General features: G+C 33.3%; 2 protein-coding genes across 3 annotated transcripts in view; both read right to left on the bottom strand.

Moving 5' to 3' along the window:
• The window catches only part of LOC111702579 (acetyl-coenzyme A synthetase), a 17,952-nt gene extending 9,601 nt beyond the window's left edge, over positions 1 to 8,351 (bottom strand). For both annotated transcript variants that reach the window (XM_023474316.1, XM_023474318.1), the window contains exons 1-12: positions 8,194 to 8,351; positions 7,482 to 7,534; positions 6,595 to 6,696; positions 5,940 to 6,016; positions 5,455 to 5,594; positions 5,127 to 5,167; positions 4,541 to 4,662; positions 3,847 to 3,957; positions 3,278 to 3,351; positions 2,110 to 2,162; positions 1,684 to 1,815; positions 389 to 476 (exon numbers count right to left, since the gene is read on the bottom strand). In XM_023474316.1, the coding sequence (XP_023330084.1) occupies positions 389 to 476; positions 1,684 to 1,815; positions 2,110 to 2,162; positions 3,278 to 3,351; positions 3,847 to 3,957; positions 4,541 to 4,662; positions 5,127 to 5,167; positions 5,455 to 5,594; positions 5,940 to 6,016; positions 6,595 to 6,696; positions 7,482 to 7,534; positions 8,194 to 8,339 (1,139 nt within the window). In that variant the 5' untranslated portion in view covers positions 8,340 to 8,351. The remainder of the gene's footprint in view (positions 1 to 388; positions 477 to 1,683; positions 1,816 to 2,109; positions 2,163 to 3,277; positions 3,352 to 3,846; positions 3,958 to 4,540; positions 4,663 to 5,126; positions 5,168 to 5,454; positions 5,595 to 5,939; positions 6,017 to 6,594; positions 6,697 to 7,481; positions 7,535 to 8,193) is intronic.
• Positions 8,308 to 22,189, bottom strand: LOC111702580 (ATP-dependent DNA helicase DDX11). The gene is made up of 23 exons (XM_023474319.1): positions 22,017 to 22,189; positions 21,150 to 21,292; positions 20,765 to 20,836; positions 20,423 to 20,464; positions 19,950 to 20,078; positions 19,413 to 19,481; positions 19,097 to 19,173; positions 18,863 to 18,903; positions 18,177 to 18,238; positions 17,449 to 17,545; positions 17,252 to 17,381; positions 15,757 to 15,887; positions 15,117 to 15,220; positions 14,542 to 14,648; positions 13,963 to 14,378; positions 13,186 to 13,419; positions 12,695 to 12,784; positions 12,376 to 12,470; positions 11,885 to 11,991; positions 11,389 to 11,513; positions 10,843 to 10,948; positions 9,035 to 9,091; positions 8,308 to 8,628 (listed from the first exon to the last, which is right to left on the bottom strand). The coding sequence occupies exons 1-23, from the start codon at positions 22,156 to 22,158 to the stop codon at positions 8,547 to 8,549; spliced, it is 2,658 nt and encodes an 885-aa protein (XP_023330087.1). The 5' UTR covers positions 22,159 to 22,189; the 3' UTR covers positions 8,308 to 8,546.

The raw sequence follows: 22,189 nt of genomic DNA, 5'->3' as shown, positions 1-22,189 counted from the left end.
TTGTTATTTCTGGTATTAATGGGACTGTACTGTAGACTTAATTTCATGTACAATTTGTGTAATGGCATGTCTTATTTCTATTGTTGAAAAGTGCACACTCTAAGCTCGCGTGCGATTTCCAAGGAACTAAATTTCCAGACATAGATCTAATGTAGGCCAAAGTCACTTGAAATTACATCAGGAGGGGGTTTAAAATTTTTTTTCAGCAGACAAAATTAGTTAAGAAATATTACTCGCAAAATATTTTTCTTGAAGCCTCTAGTATAAACATTCCCTGGACCCTAGGGCCATGTGAGCCTGAGGTTCTCTTTAAAAAAGGTTAGATCTAATGGGTTAATTGACGTTACAAACAAACAAACCAGCATATTTTATATATGAGATGCCTAACCTTCGGTGATCTGGGTAGAAGGGTGTTCCCTCGAATAGGACGGAGGTAGCAGAGTTGAGAAGAGGTCCATACGTAACATAGGAATGTCCTGAACAAAAAGGGTACTATTAATTGAAATAACACATTAAACCCCAATTTGAAAAAAAAACATAATGCGAGTGGTTGTTCCAAACTATCAAAATTAATTGTGAACAGAGCCAGGGAAAGAGAACTCATCTAAACATTGTAAACAAAATTTTATTAAGCGCTATTCCACAATGCCACCTATCAAACCTCCGGCAGAGAAAAAATGATAAAAAATATCTTTGTTTTTCTTCCTCTATTATTTGCAAAATGTGTAAAAACGATGCCAAATCCTGATGACAAGTTCTGCTACTAAGCGGTAGCTGCCCAAGGAAGTTGCGTGCACTGTCCGCGTTGAATTGCAAGGAGATAGAGATTAGTATTTATTTTAGGGTTAGGTTAAGACACTTTCTGCGGGTAATATAGGCTAGTGGACCGAGCGCCGTGGCTAGGACAGGCTAGGGGGGCCCTGCGCTGCGGATAGAACAGGCTCTCTCCCTGTCTTGTAATTCATTGCGGCATGCGCACGTAACTTCCTCGGGCCGCTGCATACTGTGACGAAGCTTAAAGGGAATCTAGGACGTAGATGTAATTTCAAGTAAATATCCATTTATAGCATGGCCTGTCCATTTTACAACGGTATCCCGTAAAAGTCTGTCCAATCCCAAGATATCCAACATATTCATTTTGAAAATTATCTATTTTCAATTCTAGTTTCTCTATAATTAATATGACTCAAGCACTTCTACTTCAGAAACAATAGAGGAAACTGTCAGAATAAACACTTTTCAAGCAAACAATGGGACAAATTTCGTTGTTTTTCCATCTAAACAAGTGTAGAATGTTGTCTAGGTTGAATAAAATCCGTAAGTCATATAGAAAAACATCGATTACAATTTTAAGACACTATAAGGGGTTTTGAAATTTAAAGTGCTTTACAATAATGTGAGTTATTAATTACATTGCAAAGTTGTATTCTCGATGAGTTTACTTTTATTACATTTTGCGATTTTTTTCCCGAATCAAAAACTTTAATCAATTCTTTAATAGTTTTAAAAAATTATTTTGGTCGGAGTACGATTTTTTACATGTAAATGATGTAACAAAATAAAACTTGAACGGTATGCAATTTTGAAATAGTATCTACATCTTATATTCTTGTGAAGCCTCTTTAAAAGCTAAAAAACATTAAATATTTAAAAACGGATCTTAACACTATGCTCATCATCTACCTGTTATCCAACCTATATCTGCAGTACACCAGTACACATCTGTCTCAGGCTGGTGGTCAAAGGAGTGTTTAAAGGTGGTGGCGGTGTACAACATGTACCCTGCAGTACTGTGCAGTACACCCTTGGGTTTTCCTAAAATGTGGAAATTAACTATGTAAAGTATTAAATGACAAACACACTATTTATTGTTACAGTTGTTAAATGACCAATAAGTAACAGAGTTCTAAACACCAACTCAAATCCCTACATCTATACAATAGTAGACTCCTTTGACATTTCAAACTTATATTATTTGTTCAAACAGTATGCATGGTATGAAATAACAATATTACAAATTCATCACCAGTTTCAGTTTTAGCATTATAAAATACAGCATAAACTGGACTATCTACTTTCTACATGTACCGTACAGCATACATAACATACCTGTAGATCCGGAAGTGTACAACATAAACAATGGATCCTCGGAGTCCACCCACCTGTACAAAAGCAGTATCAGTACAAGGAATTGTACAAGAAAAAAAATATATTAAAAAGAACACTATTAGAAAGTTTATCTTCTTTTGTAAATGCTTTCAACTTTAGTAGAAATTAACCATTTTTCAACATTTTCATTTCTTTAAAGGAACTGTTAAAGCAGTGACCCGACCCTCCATGCAAAGATGTCAATTTCCTATTTACAAAGATACCCTTAAAAACTTTGTCTGATCAAGCATGAATTAGAAATCCATGTTTTGTTATTTTTACTGTTTCTTTTCATCTGAAGTTTCTCTGGCAGAAATGACTTCTTGTGCATTCCTTGATTATAAGAATCAATGGAGAAATTCAGAGAATTAATCATTATTCGAGTCAGAAAATTTGACATTTTCTTCCACATTTTTGATCAGAATTTCTAAACCTTTTATTTTTTGACGAAATATTTTCCAAAAATATTTTCCGAAAGTTTGTGTTGAAAATTTTGAAAAATAATAATAAACGTGGATTTCAACTGAATTTTTTTTAATCCGTTATCTGATAAATTATTTATATCCTTGTAAAAATACAATAAAATCTTTAAGTAAGTTTTTTTTTCACCGAACCCTTTCTGAAAAGTGAACACCCACAGAAAGTTCCTTTTGTTATTCTAGGGTGCTTGCTATCAAAACAAAATGCATGAATAGAAAAATCAAATGAAAAAGACCGTTTACCTTATGACAAAATGTTTTTATTTTATTTTTGAATATATTAATTAATATTAAAATTTCGACTCGAGCTTAAAAACTTTTTTAATTACTATTTTCTAATCTTTTTGTTTACAGTCATAAACAGAAAGACCCGGAATCAATTGACAGTTAATAAGACGACTTTACATAAAAATCTCTGGTAACTTTAAACGCAAAATAACAGCAGACCATATTTTGGAATTGGCAGGACTAGGGTTTTTTTCGTTATTAATCATGTTCGCAATATTAGATTGTAAAGTCGTCTGGTTAATAATAAATTAATGCCGGTTCTTTCTGAGTATGACTCTAACTAACATTTTGCAATGAAAATCGAAGAAAGATGTTCTTAGTTACCAATGGTAACAATAGAAAACATTGGTTGAAAAACTTACTCTGGAGTATGGTCGGGTAAAGCATCTCTCATGAGTTCATGCCACCAGTTATCCCTACCTGTCTTCCAACCGGACTAAAGAAAATTATTTTGATCAAATGTTGTCTTCACTGCCTTCTCAAGGTTGTGCTTGTACATTGCACAATGTAATGTACAATACAATGTATAGTAAATTGTACAACTATCTCACCAAAACAGGTTGTAATGAATACTTTGTGAATTCGTACTTATATTTTCTTTTAAAATGATTAACCCCATCAAGTCCTCAGAAATAATTTGTTTCCGCCAATATTTGCCTTTTTTTGTTAAATCCTTTGTTTTGTTCTTGTGAAAATCGGACCTCTCATGACCCCTGCACTGTGAATCTTACGGCCAGCGGCGAGGCGGTGAAGATTTAGAATCTCCAAAAGTTTGAAATTCATTTTTTTTTACCGTCGTTATAAAAACAGAAAAACAAACAATTTTTGTGTTAAAAACATTATTTAAAAGTTAAGATAATTTGTATAAAAGCCATTTCTTGGAACGTCCTGTAGTCCTAGAATTGAGAATCCCCCTGTTTTCCTTTAGTACCTCTATACTAGCAGTGTGTTCCTGCATCGCTTCCTCTGTGCCTGGATTAACCAGCCTAGGTAGATGAGATACACAGATATGATGAGATACCTCCTGACCTTGCTCAGCGGCCTGAAATCAATTAATTAATCAATGAAACAATGAACTAAAGAATGAAAGATTCAAAGGATAAATAAATGACTCAATACGCCATTGCACCATTGAACTAATGAACCAATGAACAACTGAACAATTGAACCAATGAATCAATAAACAACTGAACCACTTAATCATTTAACCAATAAACAAATTAAAATAATTGAACCAATGAAGCATTGAACCATTTAACCAATGAATCAATGAATCAATGAATCAATAAATCAATGAACGAATAAACAAACGAATCAATGAACCAATGAGTCAATTAACCAATTAACCAATAAATCAATAAACCAATGAACCAATGAATCAATGAGCCAATAAATCTGTGAAACAAAGAGCCTGTAAACTAATGAACCTGTAAACCAATGGACCAATGAACCAAAGAAACAAATAAACTAGAGAACCAATGAACCATTGAACCATTAAATCAATAAATCATTGAACAAATAAACAAACGAATCAATGAGCCATTGAACTAATGAATCAATGAACCATTGAATCAATTAAACCAAAAAATCAATGAATCCGTCAGTCAGTTCAATAACCGTCTTACCTTTTCCATGGCTGCTGTAGCAATCTGTAGAAGTTTGATAAGTTTAGTTCCACGATAAACCCCATCAGCAGTAACTAGTACACGGGCTCCAGCATCAAGTATACGGGTCGCCAGGGAGTCAGCTGAACAGTTATAGAGTTTAAAGCAAATTGAATCAAGAATCTATTAAAATAGGAGTTGTCCGATTCACAATGTTACTCTTAAAACCTGCGTCGTCTGAGCACAAACCTAGGAAGACTTTCTTTTTTTCAAAGTGTTATCAGTAAAAGTGATTTGCTGATTTATGCAGGAAAAACAAATGAAGGAAATTGACAGAATTCAACCCTTTTACAAATAAAAGCGACGATTATCTCCCTCAGATAAAGGTTTCAAGGGGAACCATTGTCAATAAGCGCCCAACTCATTTTATGAACTTAGTCATTTGAAATTACTTCCACAAATTGATTTGTGAACAAATTTGTTAAAAGTAAATATTTTATATTTTAACATACGCATTGTTTTATTGACTCATCTCATTATTCTGTCAAGGAGTAGATACTACAGTAGAAAGCAACAAATAAAAGCTAAATCCGTGGTTAAAAAATACCTGAGTAGCCTCCGAATACAATTGAGTGAACAGCTCCAATTCTAAAACAAACATAATAAAACTCAACCAGATGACTACACTACCAATAGAATTTATTGTTATTAAAAAAGAAAAACTAATTTTCAAAACTATAGCAGCCGCAGTAATGGAGAAGGATTCAAAGTTAGAGTGAAAATAGTTTTTTAAAGCATTGTTTTAGTTATAAAGTTGCGAGTAAAGGAGTAGGGTTTGTTTTAATATTCAGTAACTGGATCTGGGTCCATTTTTCCCGGATATAAAAAGTGTAGGGATCCGGATCTTAGCCCCCGTTGAGTTAAAAGGTTTTTACCTGGCGCATGCTAGCATAGCAACCACCAACTCCGTCACCATCGGCATATAGATAGCAACCCTGTCCCCCTTCTTCACTCCCAGGTTAACCAACACGTTGGAGAACTTACACACCTCAGCCAGCAATTCTCGGTAGGTTATCTACAGTTAAAATGTAGAAGAACATTTATGGTTTTAGATTCACAAGTTTGATTTGAAAGACGTTAGTATCTGAAATATTTTAAGCCGTTCAGGATTGAAATTACTCCCCAGCAAACAGTTTATAGTTTAACTAGCTTGAAAACCCAGCTTTGCCTTAAAACTTTGTTTTCCCTATATAAATCACTCAACTATTGAGCGTTAAATTCAGATTAAAATATTTCTGTTGTTCTACGGAGTTCAAAAAGAAAGGCAAATCGGTCAAAAAAAGCTTCTGATTGGACATTCAAACAAACAAACAGATAGACATACAGAGATTACTACTTTGTATATATATATTGTAGATACCTGACCCTTGTCCGCAGGGTCATTTCCGACCCAGTAGAAGGCGATCTTATCCCCTAGTCCGGCCTCAACATTCCTGTCTGATAATAGAAACAATTAATAATTCAAAATTCAGAAATATTATTTTCTATTTCTCTAAACTTCTATATGTATACTGAACTTCTACATGTATACTGAACTTCGCTATAAGTTAAAAGGTACACTATTTGCTTAATAACAACATTTTATACCAGGGGTGTATATTTTCTCGAAAAATCATTTTCTTCACCCCCTTTTTCGACACTATTTTTTCCCCCCAAGAAGTTGCGATGGGCGAAAACCAATACTTAATAAGGGAAAACCAATACTTATTAAGGGAAAACCAATACTTATTAAGGGAAAACCAATACTTATTAAGGGAAAACCAATACTTATTAAGGGAAAACCAATACTTATTAAGGGAAAATCAATACTTATTAAGGGAAAACCAATACTTAATAAGGGAAAACCAATACTTAATAAGGGAAAATCAATGAATTTTTAGGGTACAAGTATAAAAAGTATGAAAAAAGTTTCAATTTATTGTCAATTTTTTCATCCCCCCTCTCATAAAAATTTATTTCCCCCCCAGGGGGGAGGGTGGGTGTAATTCTGAGAAATATATACCCCTGTTTTATACCTAGAGCGTTGTAGCAGATGTTGGTTTGTGCCCCGCACATCCATTCTATCTTGATCGGGGACTCAGATACGTTAAAATTATATTTCATGAACTCAGAGAGATCTAAACAAAAATACAATCAATCAATCTATCAATCAATTTAAAGGGGTTGTTGAGACGTTATTACAAAGAGTAGGATGTCTGATCACTTCTCTTTCTCGGAAAAATTTATCATTTGCAATTGTTGGTGCGCTATACAAGTAAGTTGCGGATAATGCTACAGAGACAATAAAGAAAATTGGCAGAATTCAACACGTTGAATAAAAATAGAAAATTACGATATCTTGCTGCTCAGATCCAGGTTGTAAATCGGAGATGCCTCTTTTTAATGGAGGATCAATTGAAATTTTGTCTACAATCTTTAATTTATTATAAATTTTGATCAATTGAAATATATTTTCAAATTCATTAATATCTAAGTACATTTTTTTAAAAGTTTAATGAGAATTCAAACTAAATTAAATAAAAAAATAAGTTCTTTTTTTGATTGAAGGGGGATACTATTGGAATGAATAGGTAAAGAAGGAAATAAGATAAGCTTATCTTTCAACAATAAAAATGTTGACAGCAAGAATGTTTATAATATTTATAATGTTCACAATTTGCGTATCTAACCTAATTAATTGTAAAAATGCAGTTGATTAAAACTTAATTGATTACTTTTTCAAAAGCATAGATTCGCTAATGATAATCACCCAGGTAAAAATTCAGATGGCATTTTTCTTTCTCAAATTTTTTAACAGTCAGGCTCCTTTTAAACCCTAGTTTGAAATTTCCATAGATCACTTTTCAAAAAAATGTCCCGGCCTAAACGGCGATGGGAAAATAAATCTTCTTGATCAACTCACCATCAGGGACTGGGGTTTTCCAAAAGAACTGTTCAGCAATATTTCCCCAAAACCTAATTTCATAATTTTATTTAGAAATTAATTAAAAAAAGAGTAATAGTTAAACTAAATGAAAATGAGAAGTATTGTAAACTATTTTGCAAATTCAATCTTTAGTACAGTGATAACCAGAAAACAATGGAATATGAAGACGACATTATAGTATTCAATCTTTAGTACAGTGATAACCAGAAAACAATGGAATATGAAGACGACATTATAGTAATACTTAGGTGTATTTGATGGTGTTACAAAGCAAATAGTTTTACCAAACACTTATAAAAATTGCTTTTTTGTAAAACGGGTCTGTTTACACTGCATAATTGCTGTGTTTCATGGTTATTGGACTTTTCAAAGTTAAAACTTGATTCTCAATGTCGTCTCACTATTCCAGAGCTTTCCGGTTATCAATGTATGTTCTAATTTTAGAGGGACTTCTTGAGGATGAATATTTAAATCTAAAAAATTTAATTGTTTTATTCCGCAGATCTCTAGCAGTATTATTCTACCATGATAATCTAATTTTGGAAAAGGGGTTTAAGATCCCTTTTATCCTAGTCAACATTTAACAACAAAAAATCCAACTGAATAATGCTGGAAAGTATTTGAGAGCGACTATATTAACACCTTTAATTAAAGATGTGAAAAATTAGTTAAAAAAATAAAAGTTTACTTGTGCGGTTGCTTTATGCTCTCGTCGTACATCTTCTTGTACTCATCCATCCCCTTACAGTGGGACTCCACCACCACCCGATCCGGCGGACTGTACACGTCCGACATCGTCAACTCTGAAACATAACCGTACAGAAATGTCGTCATAAAAAAAGTATAAAAAGTTATGACTTAGTTAAAATTTGTAAATGGTTTTAACAAGAAATACAAATGAATGGCTATTTAAGGTACTTCTATCACATAATTTCAATCATACATATATCAGTATGTACACTGTTATACTGCAGTGTTCTGTACATGCATGTATAAGCGTATTGGTCCTTGCTGTATTTATGATAAGAACAAATATGTATCCTATTGGTTAAGAGAGTTTTCTGTTCTTGATTTATAAAACTTCCTGAGATCTCCCAGGACTGGACCGAACTTTGGATGAACCCTAAATTACAAAAAAATAAAATGTCGATTGAAACTGACCCAATTTTTCAAAGGATAAGTCCAAATCAAATGGAACAAAGCTTTAAAAGTAAAATCATTCTTTAAAATAGTTGTACGTGAATAGTTAGATTTTTTACTAAACCATCCTTTCAAATCGTTGTACTAAGTGATCTAATTTGGTACCTATTTTTAAAATATGTTCAAATCTTCTACAAAATAAAGATAAAAAATTACAAAAGGAAATACAAAAGGTAGAGTAGACACCTTCGTATTGTCAATCCATCATGATTAATTTTAAACAAAAAATATAAAAATAGGTTGTTGTTGTATCTCACAATCCTTTCCCTTACCACTGAAAAATTAATTCGTAGCAATGTGGAACTTAAAAAATAAAGTTGATAAAATACCTCACTTGCTTTCTTATCCAAGATGGGAGCTGTTCTTGTACAGTACTTCTGCTGTACCTAAACAATTAACTAATGAGTTCTTGTACAGTACTTCTGCTGTACCTAAACAATTAACTAATGAGTTCTTGTACAGTACTTCTGCTGTACCTAAACAATTAACTAATGAGTTCTTGTACAGTACTTCTGCTGTACCTAAACAATTAACTAATGAGTTCTTGTACAGTACTTCTGCTTTTACTTAAACAATTTACTAATATGTTCATGTACAGTACTTCTGCTGTATCTAAACAAATCACTAATGAGGTCTTGTACAGTACTTCTGCTGTACCGAAACAATTCGCTAAAGAGTTTTGGTACAGTACTTTGCTCTTGTACAGTACTTTTGCGGTGCCTAAACAATCTAAAACTGGGTTTTTGTACAGTACTTCTGCTGTACCTAACCAATTCACTAATAGCTGTGTCTGTGCACAGTGCTTGTACTGTACCTAAACAATACAATTGAGCTCCGTAATCAATGTTGTACTGTACGTTTGTATCTGTTTACAGTTTCAAGCATTCACTTTCATGACAGTGTTTTGAACAATCTTTATTATATTTTAACAAGTGAATCACTTTTCAAAAGTATTGAGAGTGTATCATCAACATTTAACTAACGCTATGCACTAAACCTTTACACACTTCCTGGACTACTGAGTTTACAGACTTCACATAATTTTTATCTTGCTTTTTATGTAAATACTAAAATTTATCTTCTCAGTAAATAAATTAAAACAAAAATGTAGAAACAGCAGGGATGAAGTTAGTGAAGACAAATATAAACTAGAACAATTAAATGGCGAGATGAGAAAGAGCTTTATAGGGCTGTAGACATATCTCTACCCCTTCCCACCCCCCTTTCACAAAAAAAACTTTGAGTCTTCCCCTTTGCATAAATGGAATTGAACTGGTGAGTATAAAAACTAGTTCTACCTAATTCCAGAGCCCTCTCACACACCCGCTCTATTTATAGATAAGATCCTTAGTTGAATATAGTCCTATTGTCAACCTTATCATTGAAGTTATCATGCACATTCAACATACAAAATACAACAAATATAGAGAAATAATTATAGAAGTAAATAATCAATTTAGAATTAAATTAACTAGCTAGGCTCTGCAGTCACTCAGAACAGGAATTAATTGACAATTAATTGATAATGTTACATCGTTTATACGCAACATCCTCCCTACTGAACTTCTGACCTACTAACTTTCCGACCTACTGCAATATCGGACCTACGCCAGCTGTTTATTTTTGTATTATTTGAGAGTTAGGTTAGGTTAAAAGACAATTTCTGGGCCGCAAGCGCTACGGCTAGGACAGGCTAGGGGGCCGGGCGCTGCGGCCACAAGTCCATATAGCCGCTGTTAAACTAAAACTACGTGCTAGTAGGTCGGATGTGTAGTATAGCGGACTTGGCGTAGGTTAGAAGTGGAGTATAGCGAATTTGCGTAGGTCGAAAGATACACCATCCAATTAATTAGACAACTTTACTATTGTCTTTAATTTTTCAAATAGTTTACGGCAATAATTTTACAAATGTGATTGATGAAACAATAATCACAAAATAGCCAGTGGTCCGCCTTTTTTGCTTTCAAAATCAAAGAAGATATGGATGTTTTCATTCAAAATTAGATTTTCGTTTCCTTAAATAACATGAGATCTAACCAAAATTCGTTATATCTCTGGGAAATTTTAAACACACGAAAAAGGCAAACCACATTTTGGAAATGGCAGGTTCGTTCTAACTTCTAGTTGGGTTACCTACCTATGATCCAGGAATAGAATTGAAGCATAATCTGTTCTGTGACGGATAGCTCTTCCTACACTTTGATTCACTCCTTTCATACACAGATTCTCATAGTGTACTTGACCTGTACACACAAGCATTGTACAGTGAACATAAAATGCTGAGCATGTTAATATTTTCTACACATAAACTTTCGGCTTTATTTGATGGATTTCAAATCCAATATGTACTTAAACTTTGTTCACTGGCCCGCCAACTCCGATCAATTAACGCTGATTACTTTTTATATAATTTAAAATATGTCTAATTCATTTAAAGGGACTGTTTACATGATTTACCCTCCATTTATAAAGTGGTATGCCCGACTTACTACAATACTCTTAAACTTTAGCTGGTAATGGAGTAATCCTTAGGTCATCGAGATAACCAGACAAAGGGTATCATTGTCAATCAGACATGCATCTATATAAATGATGTATTACTTGAAATTACGCCGACAGTCCCTTTGATGTTGGTTTTAGTATTGTATGGAAAGACTATGTTTTGGAGAAGTGTGAACCTAACCTGCCAGCTTCCCGTTGATGGCTGCCACGTTGTTGTTGAGATAGTTCATCTTTTCCTTCAGCTCAGGACTGTGAAGGTTAGGATACGGCATTCCTACCATCATCACACACCGGCCTAACTCATCACTAGACAATCAATCATTTAAATAATCAATTATTATGCCAAATGAATCAATCAATAAGATATCAATAAGATTAGAAAAGATGAGATCTGATAGAGCCTTAAATAAATTAATCAATTCTTACAATTGAAAGATAGAAATACGGCATTCCTCACATCATTACACAAATTATTGTATCAATTAATCTAACAGTCAATCAATCAATCAATCAATCAATCAATCAATCAATCAATCAACCAACCAACCAACCTACCAACCAACCAAACAATCAATCAACCAAACAATCTACAAATCTTACCAACCAATCCAATTTTCGGGGAAACATACGAGAATAAAAACAGGTTTGTAAGATAATAAACGTTGCTAGCTACTAACCTGAAATTGATCCCCTCCGACATCTTGCCTCCGACAACTGCAAGTAGGATTGCACCTTGTGTCCCTTCTTTTCTCATCTTTACTGTTCGTGTATACTCATGGAGGATCTAGAAACAAAATATTTGCTAATTCATTATTAAATAGACCATAGAACCCCCTTTTGAAATATAGCAACCACCCATGATTATATATCTATCTATCTATCATATCTAACCTTTTCTGAAATAGTAAAATCATCAGAAGGAGGAGAAGGGGCAGGGGGGGGGGGCCNTTTTCTGGTCTTCCTCTTTCGCACCGACAGTAATGTTTTGAAATAAACTATTGTGCATGCATATCTATACTCTCTATACTCTATAGAAGAAAAAATCAACTTGATTTTTCCCAGAACTTGGTCAATTTAGACTCAAAAGTGCATAAAAAAATAAAACAAAGTACATAAAAAATCTTAAAAATATGTAAAAATAAACACCTTTTAGTAATAATCAAGATACCTTATCTGAGTCCCCTGTTCCTCTGGGTTCTCTGAAGACAAGTTTCTTCTGGTTTATCTTGTCTAGGTATCCAGCCTTCTCCATGTGCTTATACACTGCAGATTCATCCGTTCTAACTCTAGGTACTGCACAATACTAGGATTCCGCTTAATCTTTTCCTTTTTTGTCTTATCATTTGTATTCCCTTTTCCCTTTGTTATTCAATTCCTTTAGATTTCCAAGGTTTTTGCATTTTTACGTCAAAAAAAAATATGGTAAAAAATTATCCTCGGCAAGTGAAAAATAAATCATTTATTAATATTTCAAGTTAGAGAAGTTCCTTTCTCTTCGTAGTCGTATGATGGGAAGAATATGACCAGCCCAGCTGGTATTACAGCAATACAATTCTGCAAAACTCTTCCCAGCTCATCTTAAATACAATCAGTCTTCATTCTCTGTCAAGATAAATAAAGTCTTAGTTGGATTGAATCAAAGTCGAACCTGGAAATAACAACATTTAGAGCAAGTTGAATCAATATTCTACTCTGTTACAGTAGGAATCGTAAAACTGTGGGATAGGAAGACGACATTATGTTAATCCAATGTGTATTAAATGTTGTTAAAAAACAGATAATTTTACCAGTAGGTTAAAATCAACTTTTAAAGTGAATTCTCTACACTATTGTGCAGTGTACACTGCACAATAGCTCTGTTTCATGTTCATTCGACTATTTAAAACTATAATTTTAGTATGTCGCCAACAGTGTGACATGATGAAATTTATTGGATATTTTACTAAAGAAAATAATTTGACATTTAAGAAAATTTTACCCAGTAGTTTAGGATTATCTCTGTGCTGAAAACTGAAATCCAACTGTACCCCTGTAGGTCCTGTACACATGACCACAGGGAGTAGATGATCCTCTGGAACCACGTGCTCACAGCTGAAATCAGAAATACGCGTGGCATCTGCACCAGCGGCGATAAACAGCTGCTGCTTGAATTCGTCAATAGGTTGCATTGTTCCTCCGGCCACTACCACAGAACGCGCACTCTGAACAATCTCTGCACAAGACAATTCGATTAAAGCGTCCTCCATAAAAATAGTTATCACGTCTTATTTAAATTACCGCCCCCCATAGACTCCCAAAAAATAGAATACAATTGCTATTGCAAAAGCTATTTATAAACAATGATCAAATTTAAACATTACTCATGAAAAAAATCTAAACAATTTTAAAAATGTTCTTGAAATGTCCCTTTGAACTGAGTTGCTGGATCTAGCAGAATCCCCCCATAGACTCCCAAAAAATAGAATATACTTGTAAAAGCTATTTTTAAACAATGAGAAATTAAAGATTAAGTAATTAATTACTGATTACTTGCCTAAAACTCAAGTTTTCTAATCTCTTCATCGTTGACACATGATGATGTAATTCTTAGAATATTTCAGATTATTTGAGAAGTGATTGTTTCATATATTAATGGTCGATCTCCATATTTGAGAGACAAAATAATGAGAAATTAGAGCTTGAGGCGAGTAATTGTGAAAATTATCAAATTATGAAAAAAATCTAAATATTTTAAAAATGTTCTTTTGAATTGTCCCTTTGAACTGAGTTGCTGGATCTAGCAGAAGGAACCGAATCCCAGCCCCAGCTAGTGTTGAACCAGTTTTAATCACTATCCTTGAGTCCCCGAAATTAGTGGCTAGAGTTGATAGGAACTCCACTATCCCCAGGAGCGGAGAGGAACCTGGCTTTCGAGGTTCTCCGTCCGTCTTTATCTCCTGTTTAGGCGAATCCTGATTCTTCTTCTGAATAGATTCCAGGAAAGCGCCGACACCTTTCTTCGTCTCCTCCACCCTGGTTGGGTCCACGGCAGGGTTATACTTCTCTACAAATCCCTGGAGCTTGTGTGATATCTGGGAGACGTTGCAGTACTTGACGAGCTTGAGAAGGTTCTGGTTGTAGGTATCTGTGTCAGCCAAGAACTCGGAGACAGTTGACAACTTTGTCTCTTCTCTAAATTTCATCAAGATTAAAATCAAACTAAATTAAAACTCAAAACAAAAATTTACAAAATCTCAGGGTAAAATAAAAAAGATTAGTCTTCATTTTCCTTAGAACAAAATTAAGTAAAGAATGGAAACACATATTTTGTACTTTAAATTTCTATAGACATTACCTAGTGCCGACAGGAAGGGTTGGGTCCTTACCAGGGGAACCTCCCAAGAACTTGATAAAGCTCGAAATCACAAAAAGTATTTGTTTAATATAGAGTAGGTTACTCGCCTAAAAATAAAACAACAAAAATGTCTTTGCATTTTCCATTTAATCCGTTTCATTTTCTAATTAGATTCCCGAGATGCTATTTTTCTCAAAAAATACAACAACGTACAAATTAATATTTTTGTTTTATTTTCATTATTTCTTCCTCTCTACTTTATCCTTGTTTCCAGTACAATACCCTCATGATTTTAATTCATTCTTTATAATTCCTCTATTATCCAGGGGTGTATAATTTTTAAAAAGGGAAGAAGGGGGAATTATTTTTCATGATTTTCTAGAAAAGGCAAATTTTTACTGTTTTTAAATACTTAATCCAAAAAATCGTTTATTTCTTCCTTAAAATAAATTACTTTCCCCCATTCAGCAAAAACGCCCTAAAAACATACCTAACTTTTGGGGGAAAATTGGTTTTCAAAGAGGGGGACGTTTTATCCCAGAAAATATACACCCCTGTCTTTTCTGAGGCGTTACCTTAAGCCTAGTTTTATACTTATTCTTGTATTGAGTGAGTTGTGAGTAGGCGGAGCTGAGTTGTTGACCAGACACACCCACACTATGGATACCCGTGATTGTTTCTGAAAATAAAATCGGGGGTGTATATTTTCTTGAAAAAAAACATTAACCCCCCCTTTTCGAAAACCCCCCCCCCCCGCCAAAAAAAAAACAGTTTGGTATGTTCGATAAATTTTTTCTTAGGATCTTCAAAAAATATGTCTACACTACACACTGAATAGAATTTAAATTAAGAAATCAACATTCTCTAGATATTAAGAGTTAAAAATGACATTCCTTAAAGAAATATCCAGATTTCAAATTTACTTTTCAATATCTGGAAGAAATACAAACATTTAAAGAAACTGTCAAAATAATTTTAAGTGACCCAATATTAAATTTATTGAGGTTAAATGTCCATCTTGAGAGAAAACCAAGTATATCTCTCGCAGACAAATGTTTAAAGGATGTTATTGAGAATCGGGCATCTAACACTTAAAAAGGAGGGTAACTTGAATTTATGTACAGTCATTTTACATTAGCTCTTTTTATCCAATACTTTGCGCTGCCATTCAAACAAACCCTCTTTCTTAAAATATTACTTGTAATTAGTAATTACCTAGAAGATTATGTGCCTCATCTATAATAACAACACTGTTCTTTACGTCGACACCAACAGCTTTCCGTGTACCGGCATGGAGTAGCGTGTTGTACGGTAATACAACCAGATCGCAGAGCGGTACAGCAGCCCTGAAACCGGTTTAGAAAATACAACAAAATTATTAATAATGCCAGCTTTCTGTTATTTCTCTCTAAGACAGAACTTTGAATGTCAAAACGCTAATCCACAAACCTTTACACTTGATTTCCACTATGCAAACCACGGCCCGCATATATGTATGCTTCTATCTACCGATCTATACTATTCTGGGCTAGTGTACATGTAACTTTGTCGGTGGGTCTACTACGCAGCTGTTATATCTCAGTGGACCCTAGATATTTTTAGAAAATTTCTAAAACCTCTGCATAGCAAATTTTAGGTTTTACTATAAAAAATTTTTATTCTGGCTATTGTTCATTCTGTAAAAATAATTTCTACTTTTAAAAAATTTGAGGTGAAGTTCAGGGTCCAAATTAGAGAAAAACTTAGGAAGATAGTGGGCCCTGGAGTAAGCAGAAATGTGATACTGTAGCTTAAATCTTGTGATTATAGCATTTTCTTCAAAGAGTTGGTAGCATCAAAGGCGCCTTGTTTTTAGAACTCCAAAATGTGGTCTGCCGTTTTTGTACCTTATGAATTGACCAAGATATTGAGAAATTTGTTTAAAATTCAAAATATTAAATATAAATATCTCCAACAATTTTTATAATACAAAGAAGGAGGCTAAATCTTATCAAGTTTTAATGACTTATAATGTTTTTCTTTACTCCTTTGACATCTATTAACTTTACGAAAACCAAAGACAAGTTGTAAGTTCCAGGGTCCAATGTCTAATGTACTGCATAACACCCCAGCGAAAAAATTACATCAAACCTCGACTATGATATAGCCATCTATTATATATCCATGATGCGAACTTCAATTTTAAGCGATTAAACGTCCGTAAGCATAAGATCAAGTGACCCTCCATGCTAAGAGGGCAATACCTGTTCTACAACGGTGCCCTTTCAACCCTTGTGCAATTATTAAGTACCGAGATCTTATGTTAACTTATTGAAAATGAATATACTGTATTTTTGACGTTAAATGCAGTTTTTCTAATATTCGAAAGAAAATATTTTCCGCCACTATTATCGATATTTCTTAAATATACAATAGCTTGCAAACGAAGTGTTTCACTATTAAAAGTGCTTTTGTAGATTAATAAGGATAAGTCTGACATCCTTGCTTCACTTAAAGGTTTTGAGGGTGCCGTTGTGAATCCTCTTTAAATGGAGTCATTTGAAATTACGATTACAATCCCTTTAAAATACAAGTCATTTTGTTGAATCCTCGGACCTTTTACAGATATCCAAAAAGAATTAAAATATCCCACTGAGCCACAAAATAGAAAAAACTGCTTTCTTAACGATACACAAGTTCAGGCCTTAGCTCAATTACATTTTTCAGTTACCTGGATGCATAATATGGGCAACTACCAGATTTCTTCCCCGACTCTACAAGGTCTTCAATATCATGAATACCAAGGATAGCATCATCCCTTAGATTCTCTATACCACTAGGTCTAATATAGGGACACACACCTAAACATTGTTAAATATACTACTAGGTCTGTTACAAGGATAACTATTTATAACTATTTCTTTATACCTGATTTTGATTTTTTAACTGTAAGTTCATCCGTGTCGATTTTGGTGGATTTAGACTTTTTCTTCCCAAGTTCGAGACATTTTTCATTAATTGCGGCCTAAAAACGTTGACTAATTTACAAAGATAATGGTAAAATTATCAATAAAAATAAAAATAAAAAACAGTAAATATTAAACACTGTACTGAGTGCATCATTAAATTCATCATTTTTTGTTTATTTTAAAGCTTGTAGTCTTGATATTTAACAGAATTTAAGTTCAAAAAGATAATTTGTTAGATTGAAAACGAATAAATCGATGTTCTAGATATGGATATAGATAATGGATCCGTGTTAATCAGAAATCTCATTAAGAAACTAAAAGCACGCGAGATAAGATCTGAAAGCCCCTCACAAGTCTTGAAGAACACAACACACCCCCCCCCCCCCACCTTGCACGACAAATCTATATAATATTTCTCTTTGCTCATTTAATTATATTAGTATTATATTTATTTTTTAGCTATCGCTGGTCAAACGGCTTGACCGAATGGGCCAACATTTTTTAAGAGAACCCACGGGTGCCCGGGGAGTAACAAAGGCGAAAATATTACGACTTTTTTTCAAAAATCATTTCTGTATCTTCAAAATTCAATTTTTTTTCTACGGGCGACGCCGGGCACTTCAGCTAGTTTTATAATAACATATGTATTCCTTGCACAGTAAGGAACAATTTCTAATTGCCTATTACCTGTGAATGAAGATTTTTAACTGAGGGATTGATGCACATTACACTTCGGCTTGCCAGACTTACTACAATCAACAACAAAATTATGCGGTCATGCAAAAACAAGCATTACAAAAAAGAATTATACCACCAAACAACAAAATCATAACACCTAACACCAAATTTTATAACCAAACAGTAAAATAATAACACCAAAAAACCAAATTATAACACCGAACAACAAAATTAAAACACCAAACAAAAATTGTTATAACCAAACAACAAAATCATAGCACCAGACAAGCCAAATTATAACATCAAACAACAATATTAAAGCACCAAACAAAAAAATCATGACACACAATATTATGACCAAACAATAAAATCATAACACCAAACAACCAAATTATATCACCAAACAATAAAAGTATATCACTTTACAACAAAATCATAACACCAAACAACAAAATTATAACACCAAACAACAAATTTTATAACCAAACAATAATATCATAACACCAAACAATAAAATCATAATAACAAAATAATAACACAATACAACAAAATCATATCACCAAACAACAATATCATAACACCAAACAACAAAATTATAAGACCAAACAACAAGGTCATAAACCAAACAGCAAAATCATAACACAAAACAACAATATTATAACACCAAACAACGTAATTTATAATTCATTACCTACCTAATGAAATATCTTTCCCGAAAGGACTTTTCTTAACTTCTCTATGATATAGAATCTTTAAATAGTGGATTTATTGGAAAAAAAAGAGAGAAAATAAAAATAAAAATAAAGGATTTGTTTAAATAAGGCATCAAAAAGAAGTAAAAATTGAACATGTTTATGTCACATTTTTATTTTTTGTTTAAAAAGAATTCATGAGGGATAATACGAAGGAAGAGAAAGATCTGTATATCCCTGACAAACTGTGTGAGCTGTGAATGAGTACGTGATGTAAAGAATATCTTGAGTCTATTATCTGGTTCATCAGGGTCCTACAAACAAATGGTTAAACCAATGGGAATTCATAAAAAATTCTTTAAAAATCATAATTTCCTCTGTAGATATATTAAAAATAATGGTTTTACGCGGAACTGATTTTTTGGGGGAAATTAAATTATTTTCAAATAATTTTTCCCACGGGCAACGCCGGGCCCTTTAGCTAGTTAGAAATAATATTGTATATTTAAGTCTGATAAACAAACAAACAATTTAAAATGAAGAGAAAACTAACATTTTCTTCATCTTCCTCTTCTCCTTCACTGTTGTAATCTTCTAGAAGAATATCTTCATCTCCAACTCCCTGAATATTATAGCTCAATATGGGCCTGACACGACCTTTTTCATTCATTAACCACCTCAAAAATAATTCCAGGGATATATATTATTTTGCATAATAATTCTATAATAAAATCTTTATTCCTTATTTTAAGGTTAATACTTTTACATGAAAAAGTACTGAACTACAACTTTATATCAACAGCCAAAACTTTTAAATTAAAGTGATGGAGTGCCTATTCTAATCTGTGATGAACAGCTGACTCGTATTATCTCGATCTTCCATTTGCTGCGAGCAGGGGTTTTGAGGCTTTTGATTGGTTGGACCATAATCCGTCAAGCTAGATATTGTATCCGCATAATTAGAGCTTTCTCGGGGGATTAAAAATACAAAGGTTCCATACTCTCATAATTCTTGTGCATTAGATCTTTAGTTCTTTATAAAAAGAACATCCGAAAAAAATATAATTAAATAAAAACGAAGAAGTTTCACCTGTGAAAGCTCTCTATTCACAGCCTTCTTAATCCACTTGACCTCTTTGAAGAGATCGTTGAACTCGTCAACGTTCTGCTGGTCCTCAACAACCTTCAGATGCTTTCGCCGATCAACTATTCGCTTAATCTGAAAATCAAAAAAAACTTTCAAAACAAAAATTATCAAATTTTACCTGATCATTAAATAAGAACACTATTTAAAATCAAATATGTCCAACAGTTTTTTTCTAATAAATTATTGATTTTGTACAGTGCAGTGTGGCCAATATAACTGTGGAATATAAAGACGCCTCAATTTGAGATCAACTGTTTCATTATGAACAATATTAAATACACCTCAGATTGTTTAAAGACAGCCTTTCTATTCCATAGTTGTATGTTCTCCACTGCAGGTCAACAATATGCCATTGCCAATTATTTTTAACAGATTTGATTTAATTTTATTAATATTCTAAAATCTGTTTTAATTACCTTTTCTTCTCGTTTCTTGATTTTATCAAGTTCTTCTTTTGCCTTTAAAAATCTTAATATATATATGTTTATATACATCTTAAAAAAAAAAATTACAGGGGTTTATATTTTCTTGAAAAATCATTCCCCCCATCCATATCCCCATCCTTTAATAATAGATATTTTTCGCAGAGAGAAACATTTTTTCTTAGGGTTTAATTAGCTAAATAAGGGAAAACCAATTTGCTTGAAAAGTAATAATGACCCCCCCCCCCACCCTCCACATCTATAAAAAGTAAGGGGAGGGTGGGCCCGTGGGGGGTTATTCTTGAAAATATATACCCCTAATTATGAATGTTTTACCTGAAGTCTTTGATGATTAACTTCTTGTCTGACCGCTGCTGCTGCAAACCAATCATCCTCGTCATTATCATCCTGAACAGATATAGCTTTCTTCAAATTACCTTCTATGCACGATTCACAACGGTACCTTATAAACCTTTTATGATTACTAATGTGAAAGAAATCTTGGTTTTTCTAGCGTGACAATTTCTTCTTAATTTCTTTTTAAGTACTTAGAATAATTTGCTTTTTCAATCCCAAATCCTTCCGATCTTTTTACATTTACTTCAATCATTCTGTTTCCCTTTCTTTCGTATATTCTTCAATCAGTTTTGTACATAAACTTACTACCTTCTGTACATTATTCTGTTGTACTAGCTCCTCTATATTTATGTATATAAACTACCTTCTGTACATTATTCTGTTGTACTAGCTCCTCTAGCTGCTGTTTATAAGCTGCTTGATATTGAATAAACCATGTTAAAGCTCCGCAAATCAAAGATAAAGATTTTCCAGTTCCTGTTGGAGACTCAAATATACCAAGCTCCCCTGAACAAATTGAGAAGTTATTTCCAGTTTATTTATAAATAATGAGAGACAGTGGCGCAACTAGGCATTTTCTGAGGGAGGGGCTAAATGTGAAAGTTATTAAGGTGGGCTTCCGGGGGTGGGGCTAGACCCCCCCCCCTGAAGCAAAATATTCAAAGAAGAGTATTTTTTAAGGGGTTTGATAGCAAAAAAAAAAATGAAAAATTTCAGGCGTGTATTAATATAAAAATCATATGAAGACGCAGTAGCTAATAAAAATAGGCCTGATAGGCCGGGTATTGTAAAATGTCTGGTCGCCCCTTTAATTTTGAAAGCAAGTCGACATAGAATAGGGGCGGGGCGATATTTGCATCGAGTCATTAAGGCCGGTATAAAGGGTTAGTTTGGTTGGAATTCAAACTAACCCTAGTCCCCTGTTACACCGCGAAATGTCAATTTATACTATGTAATGTTTCCAGAATCAAGACTAAATCCAACTGAATATAATTTTCTGTACTAACTCTTCAGATGATTTTAAGGTAAAGGGAAAATGTTTAGGAAAAAAATTCCAAATAATTTGAGCAAAATCCTTTTTTTCAGGCCGCGAGATGTCGTGAGGAGGGTTAAATTTCTTAAATAACAAACTCCCGTCCTTCGGGCTAGGATTTATCTAATTAAAAAAGTTTAACATTTTTAAGATTTTGTATTCATATTTCAAGAAAAATAGATATCAAAACCGTTATACCTTTATTGAGAGTATTAAACAAAGCTTCCATAAACTGTGTCTGAATTGAGTACGGTGGAAATGGGAAAGGAAATTCCTCCGGAGGTTTTATTTTTAAAATCCCTCCTTTATTCCCTGGACTGGGCTCAGTCACAGAATCCATTTCTATCTGAAAAATAAGATATCCTGAATAT

The sequence above is a fragment of the Eurytemora carolleeae genome, unplaced genomic scaffold (assembly GCF_000591075.1).
Source record: "Eurytemora carolleeae unplaced genomic scaffold, Eaff_2.0 scaffold257, whole genome shotgun sequence".
In the NCBI taxonomy this organism is placed as follows: Eukaryota; Metazoa; Arthropoda; class Copepoda; order Calanoida; family Temoridae; genus Eurytemora; species Eurytemora carolleeae.
Note: the sequence above shows the minus strand (reverse complement) of the source record. Positions and strands in the feature narration are given on the sequence as shown.